This window comes from Protopterus annectens, chromosome 1.part2, assembly GCF_019279795.1.
Source record: "Protopterus annectens isolate FY-2018-M chromosome 1.part2, PAN1.0, whole genome shotgun sequence".
Taxonomy (NCBI): domain Eukaryota; kingdom Metazoa; phylum Chordata; order Ceratodontiformes; family Protopteridae; genus Protopterus; species Protopterus annectens.
This window is the reverse complement of record NC_056727.1, coordinates 980,485,593-980,502,188: the sequence shown is the minus strand read 5'-3', so window position 1 is coordinate 980,502,188 and position 16,596 is coordinate 980,485,593. Positions and strand designations below refer to the sequence as shown.

General features: G+C 38.3%; 1 protein-coding gene across 2 annotated transcripts in view; it reads left to right on the top strand.

Annotated features, from left to right (window-relative positions):
• Positions 1–16,596, top strand: part of TRAPPC3 (trafficking protein particle complex subunit 3) — a 411,874-nt gene that overhangs the window by 361,787 nt on the left and 33,491 nt on the right. For both annotated transcript variants that reach the window (XM_044059939.1, XM_044059940.1), the window contains one exon: positions 6,825–7,007. In XM_044059939.1, the coding sequence (XP_043915874.1) occupies positions 6,825–7,007 (183 nt within the window). The remainder of the gene's footprint in view (positions 1–6,824; positions 7,008–16,596) is intronic.

Genomic DNA, 16,596 nt, shown 5'->3' with positions numbered 1-16,596 from the left:
GACTGTATGCTATACAATGATCATTCATGCTTGTGAAAGAAATGTGAACTGAACTGTGTAATATTAACTGTGAATGTGTCAAACATATAATTTTCTAGATTGCTGTGGTAGTGCTTGAGGTCTTGCATCTCACATAAATTGTGACATCAAGTATGTTTAGAACAGCTTGATGCCTTTTTATCCCTTGTTATGTTAGCTATTCATGCCTTTCTGTCAGAATGTCTGGAAGACAAACCTATCTTTTGTTTTTTTAGTTTTTTTTTTTTTTTTGGTAACTTGTAATGAATATGAATTTTCTATGAAGATGTGCCTGCTTGCCTCAGTAAGTGTTAGCATTTTAAGTTTAAACTACTTTGCTGGCATTTGCCTCTTGCTCATGATTCTTGTACAGAAAGCATAGATCTCTATTGTTGTAAAATGCTTTTTGTGTTTTATGAAAATGTATTTGTTCAGCAAATAAACAATAAAATGCAAGTTCAAAAATATGCTGTTGCTTCAGTGAGTATGTTATTGCATATGCCATTACAACAAAATCTTCCTCTTGCAACCTTCACTGTAATTTATTTTCTTGGTGGTTCACAGTCCTTTTTTTTCCTTTACTTGTTGGCCATCATTTTTTCCCAACCTGTCTGTCTCTCTAAATTGTCTGTCTTTCTTTGCATGTATTCTATCAAGCCCTGTATTATTTTAGGGGCTAATGCTAGATTGGGGAACTTAATACTAAAATGAAATATCAATTATAAAAAAAGTAGGTGACAGGTCCATTTTATAATCCTTTCTTGGATTATGGGAAACGGTTACCTCACAATCAGATATCACTTATTAACTTCTTTCTAAAATTTCTTGGTATGCACTGTTTTGAAGGAATTTCAGTTAAATCTATTGACTATTTGTTTAGAATTTAATATCAATATTAACAATGCAATTTAACATACATTAAAATTAGGTTTTCTCTCTCTTATCCAACTGAAGTTGTGTTGAGTTTCTAGAATGGATACAATTTTTATTTGAAATTATTTATAAATATTGAGAATTTGATAATTTAATCTCTAAAATATATTCAGTACTAGCTAAAGAAAATTCTAACTTAAATACAAAGTTTTGGAACATTTTCTCTAAAGAGTATTTTATAGTTTTTACTGAACAAAATAAAAAACAACTTCTCTCCTCTATTAAAAATACTTCTTGGATCCTTTTACTGGAGTATATTTACTTGGAAATGTTTGTTTAGAGCTTTCTTTAAATCCTGTAAGGATTGCCAAAATGAGAAAATAAAGTACTATTGAATACTAGAGATGCAATAACATATTAAGGCTAATTGGTCACATATGTTTTATAATTGCTTTATGGTTCACAGTTTTGGGGCAAAAGTTCAAGATTTTTTTCAAAGCTTTATAGAATGATGCCTTCATTTTAACAAAATAAATGGTCTGTTTAATATACTGGAAACCGAAAACCCAAAAAAGACTCCTCTTACTTGGACTATACTCACTGTGGTCAGAGAAACTTACCACAAGAAACTGGAAAATTTCATCAGAATCAAAATTTGAAGACTTCCTTACCCTTTTAAAGGGCACAACAACTAAAGAAACTGTAGTAAAAGAGAGAAAAAGTTATCCTAACAAACTGAAGAATAATCCTTGGTTGAAGGTCTTGGTCTTTATTGAATCTTTTTTCTTCATCTCTTTAAACATTTTAGGTTGTTATTTAGATTTCTTATATTTGTCTTGATTTATTTATTAATTCTTTGGTCTCAGGCTTACTATACATATTGTAAATAGTTTTAATTTAATTATTTCTTTAAAACATGAATTATTTTATTCAGATATATTACATTTCAGATGTCATATCTGTATTCATTTTCAGAAATCGTAATAAAATACTTTAAGCAGCAACTAAAAAAAGTAAAGAAAATATATTGGTATGTGTATGGGAAGTAGCAAAATATTATCACATGGTTATGCCAGTCATGTTTCATAGGTTCATAGGTAGGTACTAGGCTATTGGCCCTAGGGCCTATACAAGCCTAGACAAAAAGGTACCCTGGCTTTCGCCACCCAAGAAAATTATTTTCCTGTGCCCCTGTCAAACAGAACCACAGAAGTGACCCCCGGGTGAATTTCTTATTACCCATTCAATCATCAAGATTTTTCTTGAAGAGTGCTAATGAGGAGCTCTGTTTGACATAGATAGTTAGTCTGTTCCAGAGTATGAGAAGTCTCTGGGACAGGAATCTATGCATCCAGCATGATGTCCTTCATGGATGCATCTGCAGTCATAACAACTGGGTTGTCCTGTCGTCAGGCAGCCCGGATTCCAAAGTCTGGGTCCGTTCACCCGACATCATCTCTGCTGGTCTTGGTATAAAGGCATCAGCCGCCATTTTCCTCAGTCTTTCTTGGCAGAAGCTGTTCGCAAGCCGGTCGGTCAGATCCAGAGATTACTACTATTCTTGCCTCAGCCGATGTCAGAAGAAGTCAATAACTGTTTAACTTGTGGGAAACAAATACCTCATAAAGATTTCCACTCTTACTGTTTGCCTTGCTTAGGCCCAGACAGCAGCCTGTTCCTGAACAGTTTTTCGCTCAGACTTTCGGATCCTCCGACTACCCAAATTATTAAAAAAACTGGTCAATCTCCAGCCGAATCCATGGCTACTACTGAGGCTCCTGCTACCTTACCTGAATCGGCCTCAGAAATTTTGCCTACAACCGTGGTTTCTACTGATTTATCAGACGCCATCCCTTTGGATGTCTCTACCCCAGCACGTGGTGCTGCTAGACCCCCTGCAGCCATGTCTATCAAGGCCTTTGCCAGGGCCAAAGCAGCCAAATCTGCTAAGGCAGTGCCTGTTAAACCTCCCTTCCACAAGTTTCGAACAAGCCAAACCATCACAACAGACGCCTCAGACCTAGGATTGGACAAATGCGTACAAGGATTGTGGACTCAGGACCAGCTGCACTTGCACATAAACCAAAAAGAAATGCTGGCAGTAAAACTGTCAATCCAAAAATTCAGACCATTCCTCAAAGAAGGCCATTTGATGATAAGGACAGACAACACCACAGTCATGTGGTACATCAACAAACAGGGAGGCACTCATTCATGCCCCCTATGCAGAAGGACTTTGGACCTTTGGAATCTGGCTGTCGGCTACAACATCCAGTTACAGGCAATATTTGTACCGGGAAAAGAGAACACCCTAGCAGACATGTTAAGCAGAACCACCTCGGATGCTCACCAATGGATGCTACACCCAGACATCTTCAAGACCATCACAAAGAAATGGGGAATGCCACAAATAGATCTATTCAATCACCAGCTCAAAAATTCTGCACAAGGACATTCCACCCACTTGCATGGAAGGTGGATTCTCTTTCCTTCAGCTGGACAGGTCTGACAGCATATGCATTTCCACCTCTTCCCTTGATACACAAGGTATTACTGAAAATCAAAGAGGAACGTCCAAGGATAATCCTGATAGCTCCGAACTGGCCAAGACAACACTGGTACCCACTGCTGAGGAGCATGTCTCGGGAGAAAATGTGGTCAATACCCTGATGCCTTTGATGTTAACTCAGAACAACTACAGCATCATGCATCCAAACCTAAAACTTTGCAGCTGACTGCCTGGAACATCACATAGCAGCAACTAAGCCAGATCTTTCCCAAAGGGTTAAAGACATTATCCTTGAAGCCCGCAGACCTTCAACAAGAAGGAACTATGCAGGAAAATGGAAAAGGTTTGTCATTTGGAGTACTGAAAGAGGAAAAGATGTGTCGAATATAGATATTGCACACATTCTGGAGTATTTGGCAGAGCTTTTACATACAGGCCTGTCCTATTCCTCCATCAAGATACATGCATCAGCTATTTCAGCAGAATACAGCTTTGATCCACCTGTCTTTTCACATCCTCTACTCAGGCAGTTCCTCAGAGGGATCAAGAATGTAAAACCTCCAAGGAAACCACCATTACCAGCATGGGACTTGAACTTTGTGCTAGAAAAGTTGACACTCCCTCCGTTCAACCAGCAGCAACAGCAGATCTACAGCACCTATCATGCAAAACTGCGTGCCTACTGGCAATTACCTCAGCAAGGCGGGTTTCGAACTACAGGCCTTAATGGCAGTACAACCCTTCCTAATCTTCCATAAAGATAGGGTGTCCATGAGAACTAATCCTACATTTATGCCTAAGGTGGTATCCAGAGTGTCTTTAAACCAGGCAATCCACCTACCTACCTTCTTTCCCAATCCACAAAACAGAGGGAAAGAATGCTGCATACCTTCATAGACAGCTACGCTACTACCTGGACAGAACCAAAAGTAACAGAAAAACTGACCAGCTTTTGGTAGCCTATGCAACAGGGAGGGAAGGAAAAGCAATTTCCAAACAGACAATCTCCAAATGGATAGGAAATTGCATAAGATTTTGTTACTCCTTCCATGGAAAACCAATTCCACAGAACATAAGGCCTCATTCTACAAGGGCTACAGCCACTACCACAGCTTTCTTGGCAACCAAGGACATTATTGAGGCGGCTACTTGGACCTCCGTGCATACATTTGCCAAGCATTATAATTTACCTCTATATTCTAGATCCCGAGCAGGGTTTGCCACTGCTGTATTGCAAGGGATCCTAACCACACCATAATTTTATCATCCTCCTCCCCTAGTTGGCTATGGTATTCTACCCAGTTGTTATGACTGCAGATGCATCCATGAAGGACATAGTACAGTTTTGTACCTACCATAAATGTAAATGTCCGAACTGAATAGCATCTGCAGTCACCTCCTTCCCCTCTGTGGTACTCCTAGGGTATTTATCCTCCTAATAGCTAGCTGGGAGGGGAGTCTCTTATGGTGTATTTGTTTGTATATATGTACATACATGCTTATTTTTGTGTTTGCCTTCTATCTTTTTGGAAACATTGGCATTTATCCAAAATTTAGCCTTCCAAGAGGGCAACTGGCATCTGGGGCAAGAAACACTGAGGAAAATAGGCTGATGCCTTTATACCAAGACCAGCAGAGATGTCAGCCGGACCCAGACTTTGGAATCCGCCTGACGACAGGACAACCCAGTTGTTATGACTGCAGATGCTATCCAGTTCGGACATCTACATTTATGGTAGGTACAAAACTGTACTTTCTATTTATTGTGGTGACAAGGTTTAGGTCCCTAGAGTGTGTAGCTCGGAGGGATTGGGATTTCTTTAAGTGGAGCATGTCCAACAGCTCTGGGTTAGATATAGCTTTGTATGTTAGGCAGAGATCGCCTCTGAGTAGGCGATATACGACGGCGTAAAGCTGGAGTTTTTTGAGTCGGTCTGCGTAGGGCATCTGATTAAGGCCAGTAATCCTCTTTGTCAGGTATTTCTGCAGCCTTTTCAGTTGTAGATGTCTTGTGAGGTACATACCAAAAGGGGCGTTGTACTCTATAATGGGTCTAATGAGTAGAGGGGAACAATGACTTCTTTTTTCTGGATGAGAAACCTTTTGTGTAATGGACGGTTAAGTCGTAAGCTTCACAGGTAGCCCAGTATACACACCCACTTTGAAAAGCTGCATAAATTGTCCTATTTGTCCTATACCAGTGAACTGCACACCATACCATACTCACAAAAAGCTTTATGTAGTTCAAATGTTGGTGTAGGCTGTATTGTAACACTTGTAATGATCCAGTGAATGGTATCGTGTCACCTTTCTGTTACACTGATTTCATGCTCAACCAAGTCAGTCATAGGGCCACACCACAAGACCTCATGTCTTGGAGATCATAAAAATCATGGTAAATCACAATTTTTAGTAGCTTTCTTTCTCTTTGTGTTGCTGCTTGATAGAATTTTAAAATTAGTCGTGACATCAGTGGTATCACGGTGTGAAATAAAAGCTACTAATCAATGCATCATTAAGTCCTTTGGTATGAGAAAAGCTATTTGCACAATGGAGTGCTGTTACTGTATTAACCCACAGATTGTTTTGTTTAAAAATAAATATATTTGTACAGATGAAAAGTGCTGACCAACTGTAACTGATACGTAACATTTCAGAAATGTTTGGCAGATCCTTATGCCAACTCTTCTTCTTTGGGGGAGGATGTGGGTTTTATTGCAACTAGGGTATCTTCTGGCAGAGGCTGCAGGGTGAGATTGCTGATATGCATGCTGCAGCAAGTGATATGAGAGGAGGACAAATGCCCAGTGGCTCCACCTTTAGCTCTGTCTTTGTTTGAACGTAGAATGTCACTGCATGCTTGCCCTTTGGCATTAAGGTAGTCTTCCCTTCCAAGTTTGTTGTCTAATATTAAATAAAACATCCTTCCCCAGTATCTAAATGGTGTTCCAGTTTGTGCCTTTTACCTTTCATGAGTAGCAAATGGGCTGTTTGCAGAGTAATGGTAGAAGTTTAGCCTTGGAAGTAGGGGCTCTTTAAATACGTTTGAAAGAGCTGAATAGAGTTGATATAAAGTTATTATGTGTCCAGTAATGTGCAAAGCTGTATTGAGAAACATTTGAAAGAGCCACATTTCTAATGTGTAATTAACCCGATGGCAGGTTTACTGAAGCACAGCAGATAGTTAGCAAAAAAAAAACACTGAAGGGTGACATAGGATACACATGAAAGCAAGGTTTTCAAGACATTTCATTGATAAGAGCCTGTTTTGAGACCTGAGAACAGAACATGTTTGCATTTCATCTGTTTGTGATTTGGCAGTATAATTTAGAGAACTTCTTTATCAGTCTGTTGCATCATGTGCAGATGTAGTGGAAGTGCTTTTCTATGAAAATAATCAATTTGTACTGTTTGCAAACTGTAGGTGGCATTTAAAATGTATTTGGGAATAACACCGACTGTGACAAACTGGAGCCCTGCGGGAGATGAGTTCTCACTTATTCTGGAGAATAATCCTTTAGTCGACTTTGTAGAGATTCCAGATAACCATTCATCACTCATCTACTCTAACCTTCTGTGTGGTGTGCTGAGAGGGGCACTGGAAATGGTAAGGATGGAATGTAAAGGAATCAGACTTCAATATCTACATAATATGTTTGTACAGTTAATTTACATGATAAAAGGTGTGCAAGTAATGCCTTCATTTTCAAAATAATTATTCAGGAAGTGTAGATCTATGTTGCTGTAAAATGTTTTTTGTCCTTTATGAAAGTGTATTAATTCAGTAAACAAAAGCTGCAGTGCAGATTCAGAAATATACTGATACTTCACAAATCCCAAATTCACCCTGGTTTGATGCCCCTGAGTCTCTGATAGCAGAGGTAAACAGTAAGTAAATTAAATCCCAACTAACATATCCCCCCCATAATCCTTTAGCTACCACTTTACTAACATACCCCACCCATACCTCTCAACCTTACCGAATTCCTTGGTATTTACCAGTTTTGAGGGTAAAATAATGGGGTGCCATAAATTCCTGAGTGGCACCTTAAATTCCCAATTTTTTTAATGCTTCTTATTTTTTTAATACCGCTTTAAATTTATGGCTGATGTCACCATGCCTTACCGACATACAGGGGTGTGCATGATGACATCAGCTCCGTCAACTCAGAGAGACTTGTTTAGTGTGATTTTTATTGTTATCTTGAGCTTTTTGCCAGTATATTTTACTGAGTCTCTTTGAATAAATGCTTGCAGTCATCTCTGCTTGTCCGTATTCACCACCACTGCTTTGGTTTTCTGTCGCTGACTAACTGTTAATTGGAAATTGCAATGCAGCAGCATCGAGCAGAACTGAGGTGTGCATGGAGTCAAGTTAACATCTAACATCTGCCCAGTCAATTGCCTCAATCTAGAGGTAATTATGGTCTGCATGTCCTCCCCGCAGTCGAGTGGGTGTTAGAGAGACATGCGTTGAATGGGCATGCCTTCGTTGAAGGTTGGGCGTCGGGTTGGCAACTCGACACCATAAAAAACAACTGCCAATCATTAGCGGACCGGAGTTCCGCTGTGGCGACCCCTAACCAGAAAAAGCCGAAAGATAACCAACAACAACAGAAATCTATATGGAAAGCGGTATAACTATAGACATAGTACAATGAAATAGGTTATGCAGGTAGTATAATATAGTAAAACATAGAATGCTATCTCGGAAACATAGTCTCAAGTAACATTTGCTTTTAGAAAGCATTGATTGTACAATTAATAGCAAAGGAAAAACATGGGCATTTTTATTAATGGCAATCAGAAATGTCAGTAATTACCTGGGTGAGCAAGCAGCTTGAGGGGGATCCCAAGAGGGAGAAACTATACTGTTGGGAACAAATTAGAAAAGAAAATCCATTATTTTGTGTAGCAGTTTTTAAATGATGCATAGGATTGTGGGTAATGTAGGCTACGGTTGGCGCAGAAAAGTAGTTAAGGTGATTCAGAAAGCAGGCCACCCACAATAGTGGGGAAGCACTAGAAAAGAAAACAATCAGTAAGAGTTTAAGGTAAGCAATGAAGTCTTTTACTGCATTACTGCCCCTAGTTAAGTGTTGCTGTAATTATTATTTGCAGGTCGGGATCATGATTATTTTTAAAAGAAAAAAAAAAACATAGTCTAACAGGGATCTTTACCATTTTTGCGGCATCTGAATACCAACTGTCCATGGTTTTCGGTGCATTGCACCCCACAGTGTATGAATCTTTCCTTATCTGCAGGCTGAGTCTGCACATGGTCAGATGTCATCATCATCCATAATCTTCCCCAGTAAACAAAAATAAATGTGTCTGTATTGGTTCATGCATTTTGCTTTACTGCTGCTTACTAGAAAAAATGTTCAAAACTACAAATTTAAAACACAGTGCAACAAATGTGCTGTACTAAACAAGATGTATAATTTAAGGTTAATCAAAGAACACATGCATTAATGCATGACCCTAAAAATGTATGCAGGGGTGAATGGTTTAAACAGCCCAGGGACCGAGATACACTTAATCTGCCACCATCCAGATGCATTTTCAGTGAATGTGAGCTTCAAGGGAAGAGAGGTTTATTGTTGTTTATGCTAAGTCTGTTTTCAAGCAAAGTTTACTGTTGCTCATGCTAAACCTGCTTTCATTGTGCAGCTGCTTTGTTTTGTATTGCTTAATGGCCATCTGTGTTTGTGCTATAAAATTTGAAATAAAAAGCTTTAAATTAGCTCCACATCTCTGTATCATTGTAAAGGTACAGAAGAAAGTAATAGCAACTAGTACGCACACTGACAGTTTTGAACAGTCTTTACAGCAGTTGGGAAGAGGTAGCCAAATAATGGGACACTGGAATGACTATGAGGTGGGGGGCTGGTGTATTACCCTGCGTACTGTCCCATTTGACCAACATCTCCTCTGGTAAGAGGAACACTCGGGGATCACTACATAAAAATTTACACTGAAGGGGGAAAAAGAGGTAGAAGTGAACAGCTGGTTCCATAAAATACAAGATGATATGGACAGATTACAAGCGTCAGTCATGGAAGATGTGACAGGAGCAGTAATTAAGAGGAGAGGTCCTCAAGCCGAGATGGTTTTCCCCCTGAGATTTATAAATGAGGAGCCAGAAATAAGGAAGAGTTTGTCTATGACTACATTATACAACTCCTTGCTGTTCACCAAAGAAGTGTCGTCATCCATGCAACACACAAGAAAAATATTGTTGCGAAAATCCATAGAGCAGATTTCCTTCACCAAGATTATTTCAGACCTGTATCTATGCTAAATACCAGTACTACAAACAATATTGTTCTGGTTATATTTTGTATTATTTAATATATGAGTGTGTGTAGCAGTAAATTTATTTTTATACAAAAATTGTTATTGTCGGTTTTTACACAAGTTCAAAGTTTGATACAATTTCAGATATTAATATAAATAAAACACTATTGTTATGGTTATATGTTGTGTTTAATATTTGCCTGTTCTTCAGTTTGTATTTAAGTTTGTTGGTAACCCATAATTCCATTGGAGTGGGTGGGGATAGTATAATGTATGCAAATTGTATGTTAATCAGCACACAGATTTTTGGCCAGTTGTGCCTACTTTTCATGGGCCTTTGTCCAGATGTATGATGTTTTCAGGTTGAGAGGTATGACGCCACCATATTGGTGTCCAAATAACTCAGGGACAAATGTGGTTTGAGTTGCACTATTAGGCTTGTATAGACCCTGATGGCCATTAGCCTAGTATAAACCTATAAACCTTTAGTGAATAGGTGTGTTCAGAGCCTATTTTGTTTTGAAAGATAACATTTTTATTTTGTTTATCAAGCAGTATTTTTTTTCTCTGTAAAGTAAGTTTTAATAGCTTTACTAATGGATTTTAACTGTGAGGAAAAGAAGAGATGAATTGGCTAAAACAGTTTAGAAGTTAGGATCAACAAAACTTGCAGTAGCATGTAGCTGTTTGGCATCTGATGAAGTGCACCTGAGTGTGCGTGAAAGCGCTCGTTTCCTCCATTAAACTCTACATTTATTTTTCATGGTGGTTCCTTGCAGTTTATTCTTCTCATCATCTTCTTACTTATGTGTAATTTTATATTACTAGTATAATTGGAAATAATTTTTAAAATCCAAGTATATTTGTTGGCTCCAAGGACAGCCATTGCAGAGATTTAACTATCCACAAACAAGAAAAAAGGTAAAAGAACCAAGTTATGTGCATGGGAAAAACAGACATTTCATTATTGAGCTGAATGAGGATCTGCTACGTGTGTATATTTCAGAATTGGCAAGATGGTTGTCTAGGTGTTGTAATCCTCGAGCAGGCTGTTCAACCTTTTTTGGCTTGAAGGGGGCCACATATCATTCATAGGAAGGTTTAGGAGGGGACACACTACCATTATTCAACATATAGCTGCACATTAATTTAATGTAAAACAAACATTTCAGCAATTTGCCAAGGGCCTGATAAAAATGCTTTAGTAGGCCAGGTCTTGGCCCATGGGCCACCTGTTTGGCACCCCTGCTCTACAGAGTTATTTTTTTAATTGGTACTTGAAATAATACATAACTGGAGTGGCACAATGGTTAGCATTGCTTCCTCACAGCACATGAATACGCCAGTTAGTTTCTTGACTGGGGTGCCTACTTTTTGAAGTCTGAATATCCTGCCCTTGTCCCCTCTGGGTTTTGCCAGGTAGTTTGGTTTCCTCCCATATCGTAAAAACATGCCATAGTTGAATTTGCGAGCCTTCAAGTTATAATAGGTTTGCATACTGTATGAATGCATGTGCATTCCATAATAGACTGTCATCTTTTCCATTATTAGTTTCTTTGTCTTGCACCCACTGAGTGCCAGAATAGGTTGCAGCACCCTAAGCATCCCTAAACTGGATGAAGCAGGTTATTGGTAGGGCCACCAGAAAATTGCAGAAATTTTTATGTGCTTTAATATTTTGCAAGGACTTTGGGCAATGTATGAGTTTCAATTGTCAGTACAATTACCAGCTAATAGTTCCTTTTGTTATATCCTGCAGTTGGTATGCTACATGTGTAGATGCTTTTGGTTTGAGTTGTTTCTTAAATGCACTGCAGATTGTGTTAGGTTTTGTATATATTCAGGTCCACTAAGCATCTCAAAGCAGTACAACACATACATATAAGGCATTCATTCAGGTACTTTGCCTTGAACATATTATAACAAAAACCTAATTACCCATGTCTGTTTTACTGAACAAATAATTTATCAATCAGTTACTGAATTCTACCCCTTTGTTTTAAACAACCAAGTCATCTATACGTCTTATACATTTAAATTAAACTTTGGGAGTTGGGGAATTGACATAATGGGTAATGGACACAAAGTACAAAGTTTGATTCCCACCTTTGATGAAAACTTGTCTAGACTTAAAATGGCCCACAAGGGCAGCTAACCTAGTATACCCATGAAAAATGTTGGAGGAGAAGATATATGTCATGTAAAACATCTTTCTCATCACCTCTTCTCATATCTGTTCTTTAATTGTCTTTGTCATTATAAAGTTCTGTGACTGTTTTAACTTGGGGTTTATTTGTTCAAAACTCTTACAAAGCCAAGAATAGTGAAACCAGGCTTAGAATAAATCACCTAAAAAATAATTTCCTTTGGTTCTTTGCCATGTACTGTAGTTGTTGCCATTTATAATTACATTTAGTTGAATATTTATCACATACTGTGGCCTTTGTTAAATCACTGCTGTCTTTCCTTCGATTTGTTTGAATTTGAACAATTTCAGTCATTTTGGTCAAAAGATTGTTGTAATTTTTTTAAACATTGCAGGCTTTGAACATAGAGCTGTATTAAAATTGCAAAAAGTGCAGAAATGTTGCAGACATTATTTTCCTTGGTTATTGGCAAATGAAAAAAAAAAGTTTCAGTTCAGTATGTGCAAGACTTTGGTCAGTATAATCCATCCATCCACACCCCCTTTTTTTTTTTTGCTTATGGCATCGGGGTGCCACATCAGTAGTGACTATCATCTAGAAATCTACCACCATCATCTTTCACCACAAGTTGAAAAGCTTGCAGCTGTTTGCTGCTAGCAATCTTTATCTGTAGACCTGAATTTGGTTTCCCTCAGTTTCCACTTGCACTGTGATTATGAACAGTCGGTTAATCTGACAGAGTTCCACATCTGTTCCTGAAAAAGGTACTTTTGTCTATTGGATAGGCAAATAACATACAAACAAAACAAATTGTACAGTAACAAGTAAATGGCTACTGGTCATGGCAGAACAGTCTACACAAGTGTTGTATATGACTCATCCTCATTGGAGGACTGAAGGCTTTTTGAAAATCTTTAAAATGTAACTTTAGGTAACTGAAAAGTGGAAGTATCTTGCATACGTCAGCCCTAAGAAAGCAGCTAGTAATGGAATTTGCCCACGAAACAACAATTTTCAAATTAATACTGCATTGTGTGTGACTTAGAAGTGGCAAATGCATTGTACATCTCTATCAAAGTGCACAGAAGACTAACATAATATAATGTTATGAATATATATAATAATAATATAATTAATACATTATTAATATAATAATAATATTCATAATATGAACTAAAGAATTCGGGAGAGTAGAGCAATTTTGTCTCCTTTTGTGGCGCAACCTTAGGAAAATCTGTCTCTAAGGTTACCTTATCAAAATGGTTAAGAGACTGCATTGCTTTATTTATAACAGAAAGAATCTGAAGCTTCCAATGCCAGTGAAGGCACATTCCACCAGATCTATGGCTACTTAAGCTGTTTTCCATTCTAAAGCTTCTATGAGTGAAATATGCACAGCAGCAACATGGGCTACTCTGCATACCTTTATTACTCATTACTAACTGGATTTGGTCTCCAGAGGAAGAGTCGCCTGTGGTTCTATAGTTGTCAGGAATATCGTTCCATAGGGCCACCCAGGGTCTAAAGGAGCTGGGGACTGTGTCCCATCAGTCAAGAATAGATGAAGATTGACAACATCAGATAAATAAGTTATGTCTTACCATAACGTTCTGTCTGTGTTGTCGATCTTCATCTATTCTTGACATCCCACCCTCCATCCCCATCCTGTGGATTCCTGGTGGAGTGATCTTTTGTCCTGGATTTTCTGTTAGGATCTTCCTTGGACATGGCTTCTTCTTTTGGATTAGTTTCCATCTATTGTTCTATAAGTCTGCAAACTCGATCTGAGGTAATGTGGAGAGTGGCATTCTGGTTAGATTATTAAAATTTTTCCCGGTCAATAAAGATAAATTCATACTCAGTCATGTTTATAAAGTTGAAATAGACTTTGTACTAAGGGAAAGAATTTGTTTTGCAAGTGCAGTAGGTTACTGGCAAGGTTGTTTATTTCATGGAGTCTTTTATGGCAGGTAAGTGGGACTGATCAAGGCTGGCAAGGTGTTTTTTAAGATTAGTGGTATTCTGAATGGTTTCGGGTCTGAAGATGATAACATTTAAGTTTTTATATTTTAATGTTAGATTACGGAGGCTTGTGCAATAAGAACTATTTGTGGAATTCTGTGCAGTAAATACCATGTCTCTTTAGCTTAGGAAATATCTGTTGATATGTAAAACAAAAAATATTATGTAGTAAGAATATCTAAGTGTAGTAATATGAATTGTTTTATATGTTAGATGTTTGCATATAGAGCCTGGTGTAACGTAATTCGTTCAGTTGCACTTATTTTGGAGTCTGAATGACAGTAAAGTTTATCTGATGATGGTTAGGTAGTGTGTGTGTAGGTATTAATGTAGTCTGATATATGCAGTGGCAGTCACTTAATTGTGTGTTTTTGTCTGAGGGTTGAAGGAAAATAATTGATAGGAGAATATAAATGTATGTTATAGTTATTGAAATTCATAGTGTAAAGTAGCTGTAGTAGAGGCTTTAAGATCTAGAGAATGTGGAGAATGAGGGAGGCAAGCAGTATTCCTTTAAGGGATGTTTACAGGGTGGATAAAAATGGATGGGGATCTTCCAGTATAAGAGTGTGTGCCAGGGAGTTGGAATGCAAAGGGAGTGAAGATAAATGAGATGACTGGAAAAGGATGGAGCTAACATCTGACTGGAAGTAAGGAGAATGGAAAGTAAAGTATGGAGAAAATGTCGGAGAGAAGAGCAAAGGGTGAGAAGCTAAGTTGGGATTAAAGGAGGGGAAGAACATGGGAGAGTATAAGTTTCTATGGTGACTATAAAAAAAAGGAGTCGAGATCAAAAGATTACACAGGTAATAAACCTAATAACAATTATACAGAGTTATGAATGCAGGTAATATAGAGTTCATATATGCTGGAAAAGATGGTAGATGATTTAAAGTCCATCAGCAATAGAAGAGTGATATGGAAGGAGATAGAATGAATAGTGAATTCAGTAGGAGCATTTCGTTATGATGATGCAATTCTAGGTGATTCGGAGAAGAAAGGTGGAGGTTGAGGAGGGTAGTAGTGATTGGCATAGTGAATGAATGAGTGGAGATAGACTAGTTTAAATGTAGTGTAAAAGGGGGTGGGAGAGATTGGGTGCAGGGTAGGGGAGCAAATTGAGTCCAAGCATAGTGAGGGTGACTAGAGTAGGGGATCCCCCCCCATGAATGTAACCTTATTCCAACAAAAAACAATCTGTGGCACTTGAAGGTAACTATGTTTTTGGTAGTGTAGAATTTAAAAGAAGAATTGAATGATTCTGTAGTACAATACAGCTATGAACAATTCAGAATTACTATGATCTCTGAAGGGAGGGAGTAAAGTGGCACTGGGGGTGAATATGAAAAGCACAGCATGGAGAACAGTGCAGTAACAAGATAGACCAACTTTGCTACATAGCGGAGTCTGATTCCCTAACACTTATTTAAATAAGTGGGGAGGTCTTATACCTTTTGGTTCTTTCTCGGATGTGCAGCAGTTGATCTTGGTCTGCAGCTCACTGAGTGGGGAGGTGAGCTGACTACACTGTGGTTTAAGGAACTCTAGAGACAGCACTGTCCAATAATTTCCTTATGCAATAACTAGCAGCCCTTACAGAAAACTACAGTATAAGGTAAAAAATGTGAGGCTGTGCTTACTTTAAAATAAAGCTGCAGAGCTCAGTTGAGTTTTCACAGAGAACTTGTAATGCAAATGTAACTCACCGTTTCAAAAATCTGATGGTCTTTCTTGGTATGTTTAATCATTACCTCTTTTATAAGAAAAAAAGTGTTTTCTGTCACAATTATGTTTTTAGACAGGAAACAATGTTTTGGATCTTCTTATCACTTAAGGGGGTTCTCATGTTTAAACTTATGTGAACTTATTGTGAGAAAAGTTCTATTTATCACTGACAGTTTTCTATAATTTTGATTTTGTTGTGTTTGGGACAGGATATTGTGCTTGTTTGGTACTGTCATTGTTTTACTTACCTCAGAAACACTTGTTTTCCACCTTACACTGTACTGACATGTCCAGGCCCTGCTTCCAGCTTTCGGATTCTCTTCCTCACCTTAACCGTGGAACAAACTTTGGTCTCAGTAGTAGTAGTAGTACCTTCCCCTGCATACAAAAAGAAGAAAGTTTATAAAAGAGTTTTTGCGTGTCAGGCCAGCTCCAGTTCTGCCTTAGCTGCTGGTGGGTGACTGCTGTGGCTGTTGCTTATTCTTCAGGTTGCCCATTGTTTTCCCCCAGCCCTCTTGGTGTAGTCTTTTCAGCCACCAAAGTCTGTGGGACAGCCACATCCTCTGTGGTTGTAGGCATGCCTTTGGTAGGCGTTTGTCAATGTCAGGGGAAGGACAGGTGAAGAGTCTTCACTTGTCAGGGATAGGGATGTGAACACTGGTAACACTGTGCCTATTAATTATCGGTGTATTTTCAGTGAAAGTGTGATTAGTGAGAAAACTTTGTCTCCTGTTTTTGTTTTTTTGGACAGGGCAGATTTACTGTGATTTGCCAAGGAAGTTATTAGTGTTCAACTTATTAGTGTTTTTTTTTTTCATTCATTTCATTTTTTTTTCATTTCCTACTCTTTCTTTGGGCAAGAAAAGGGAAGGAGTTTCTTCTTCTGACATGCAATTTTACTTAGAAGAGCAGACGTTGCGGGAGGATATTTGTTCTTCAGGAATTTCTTCTCAGTCTCAGCAGTATATTCTGAGGAAAGTATGTCATCAGATTTTCCTGCTA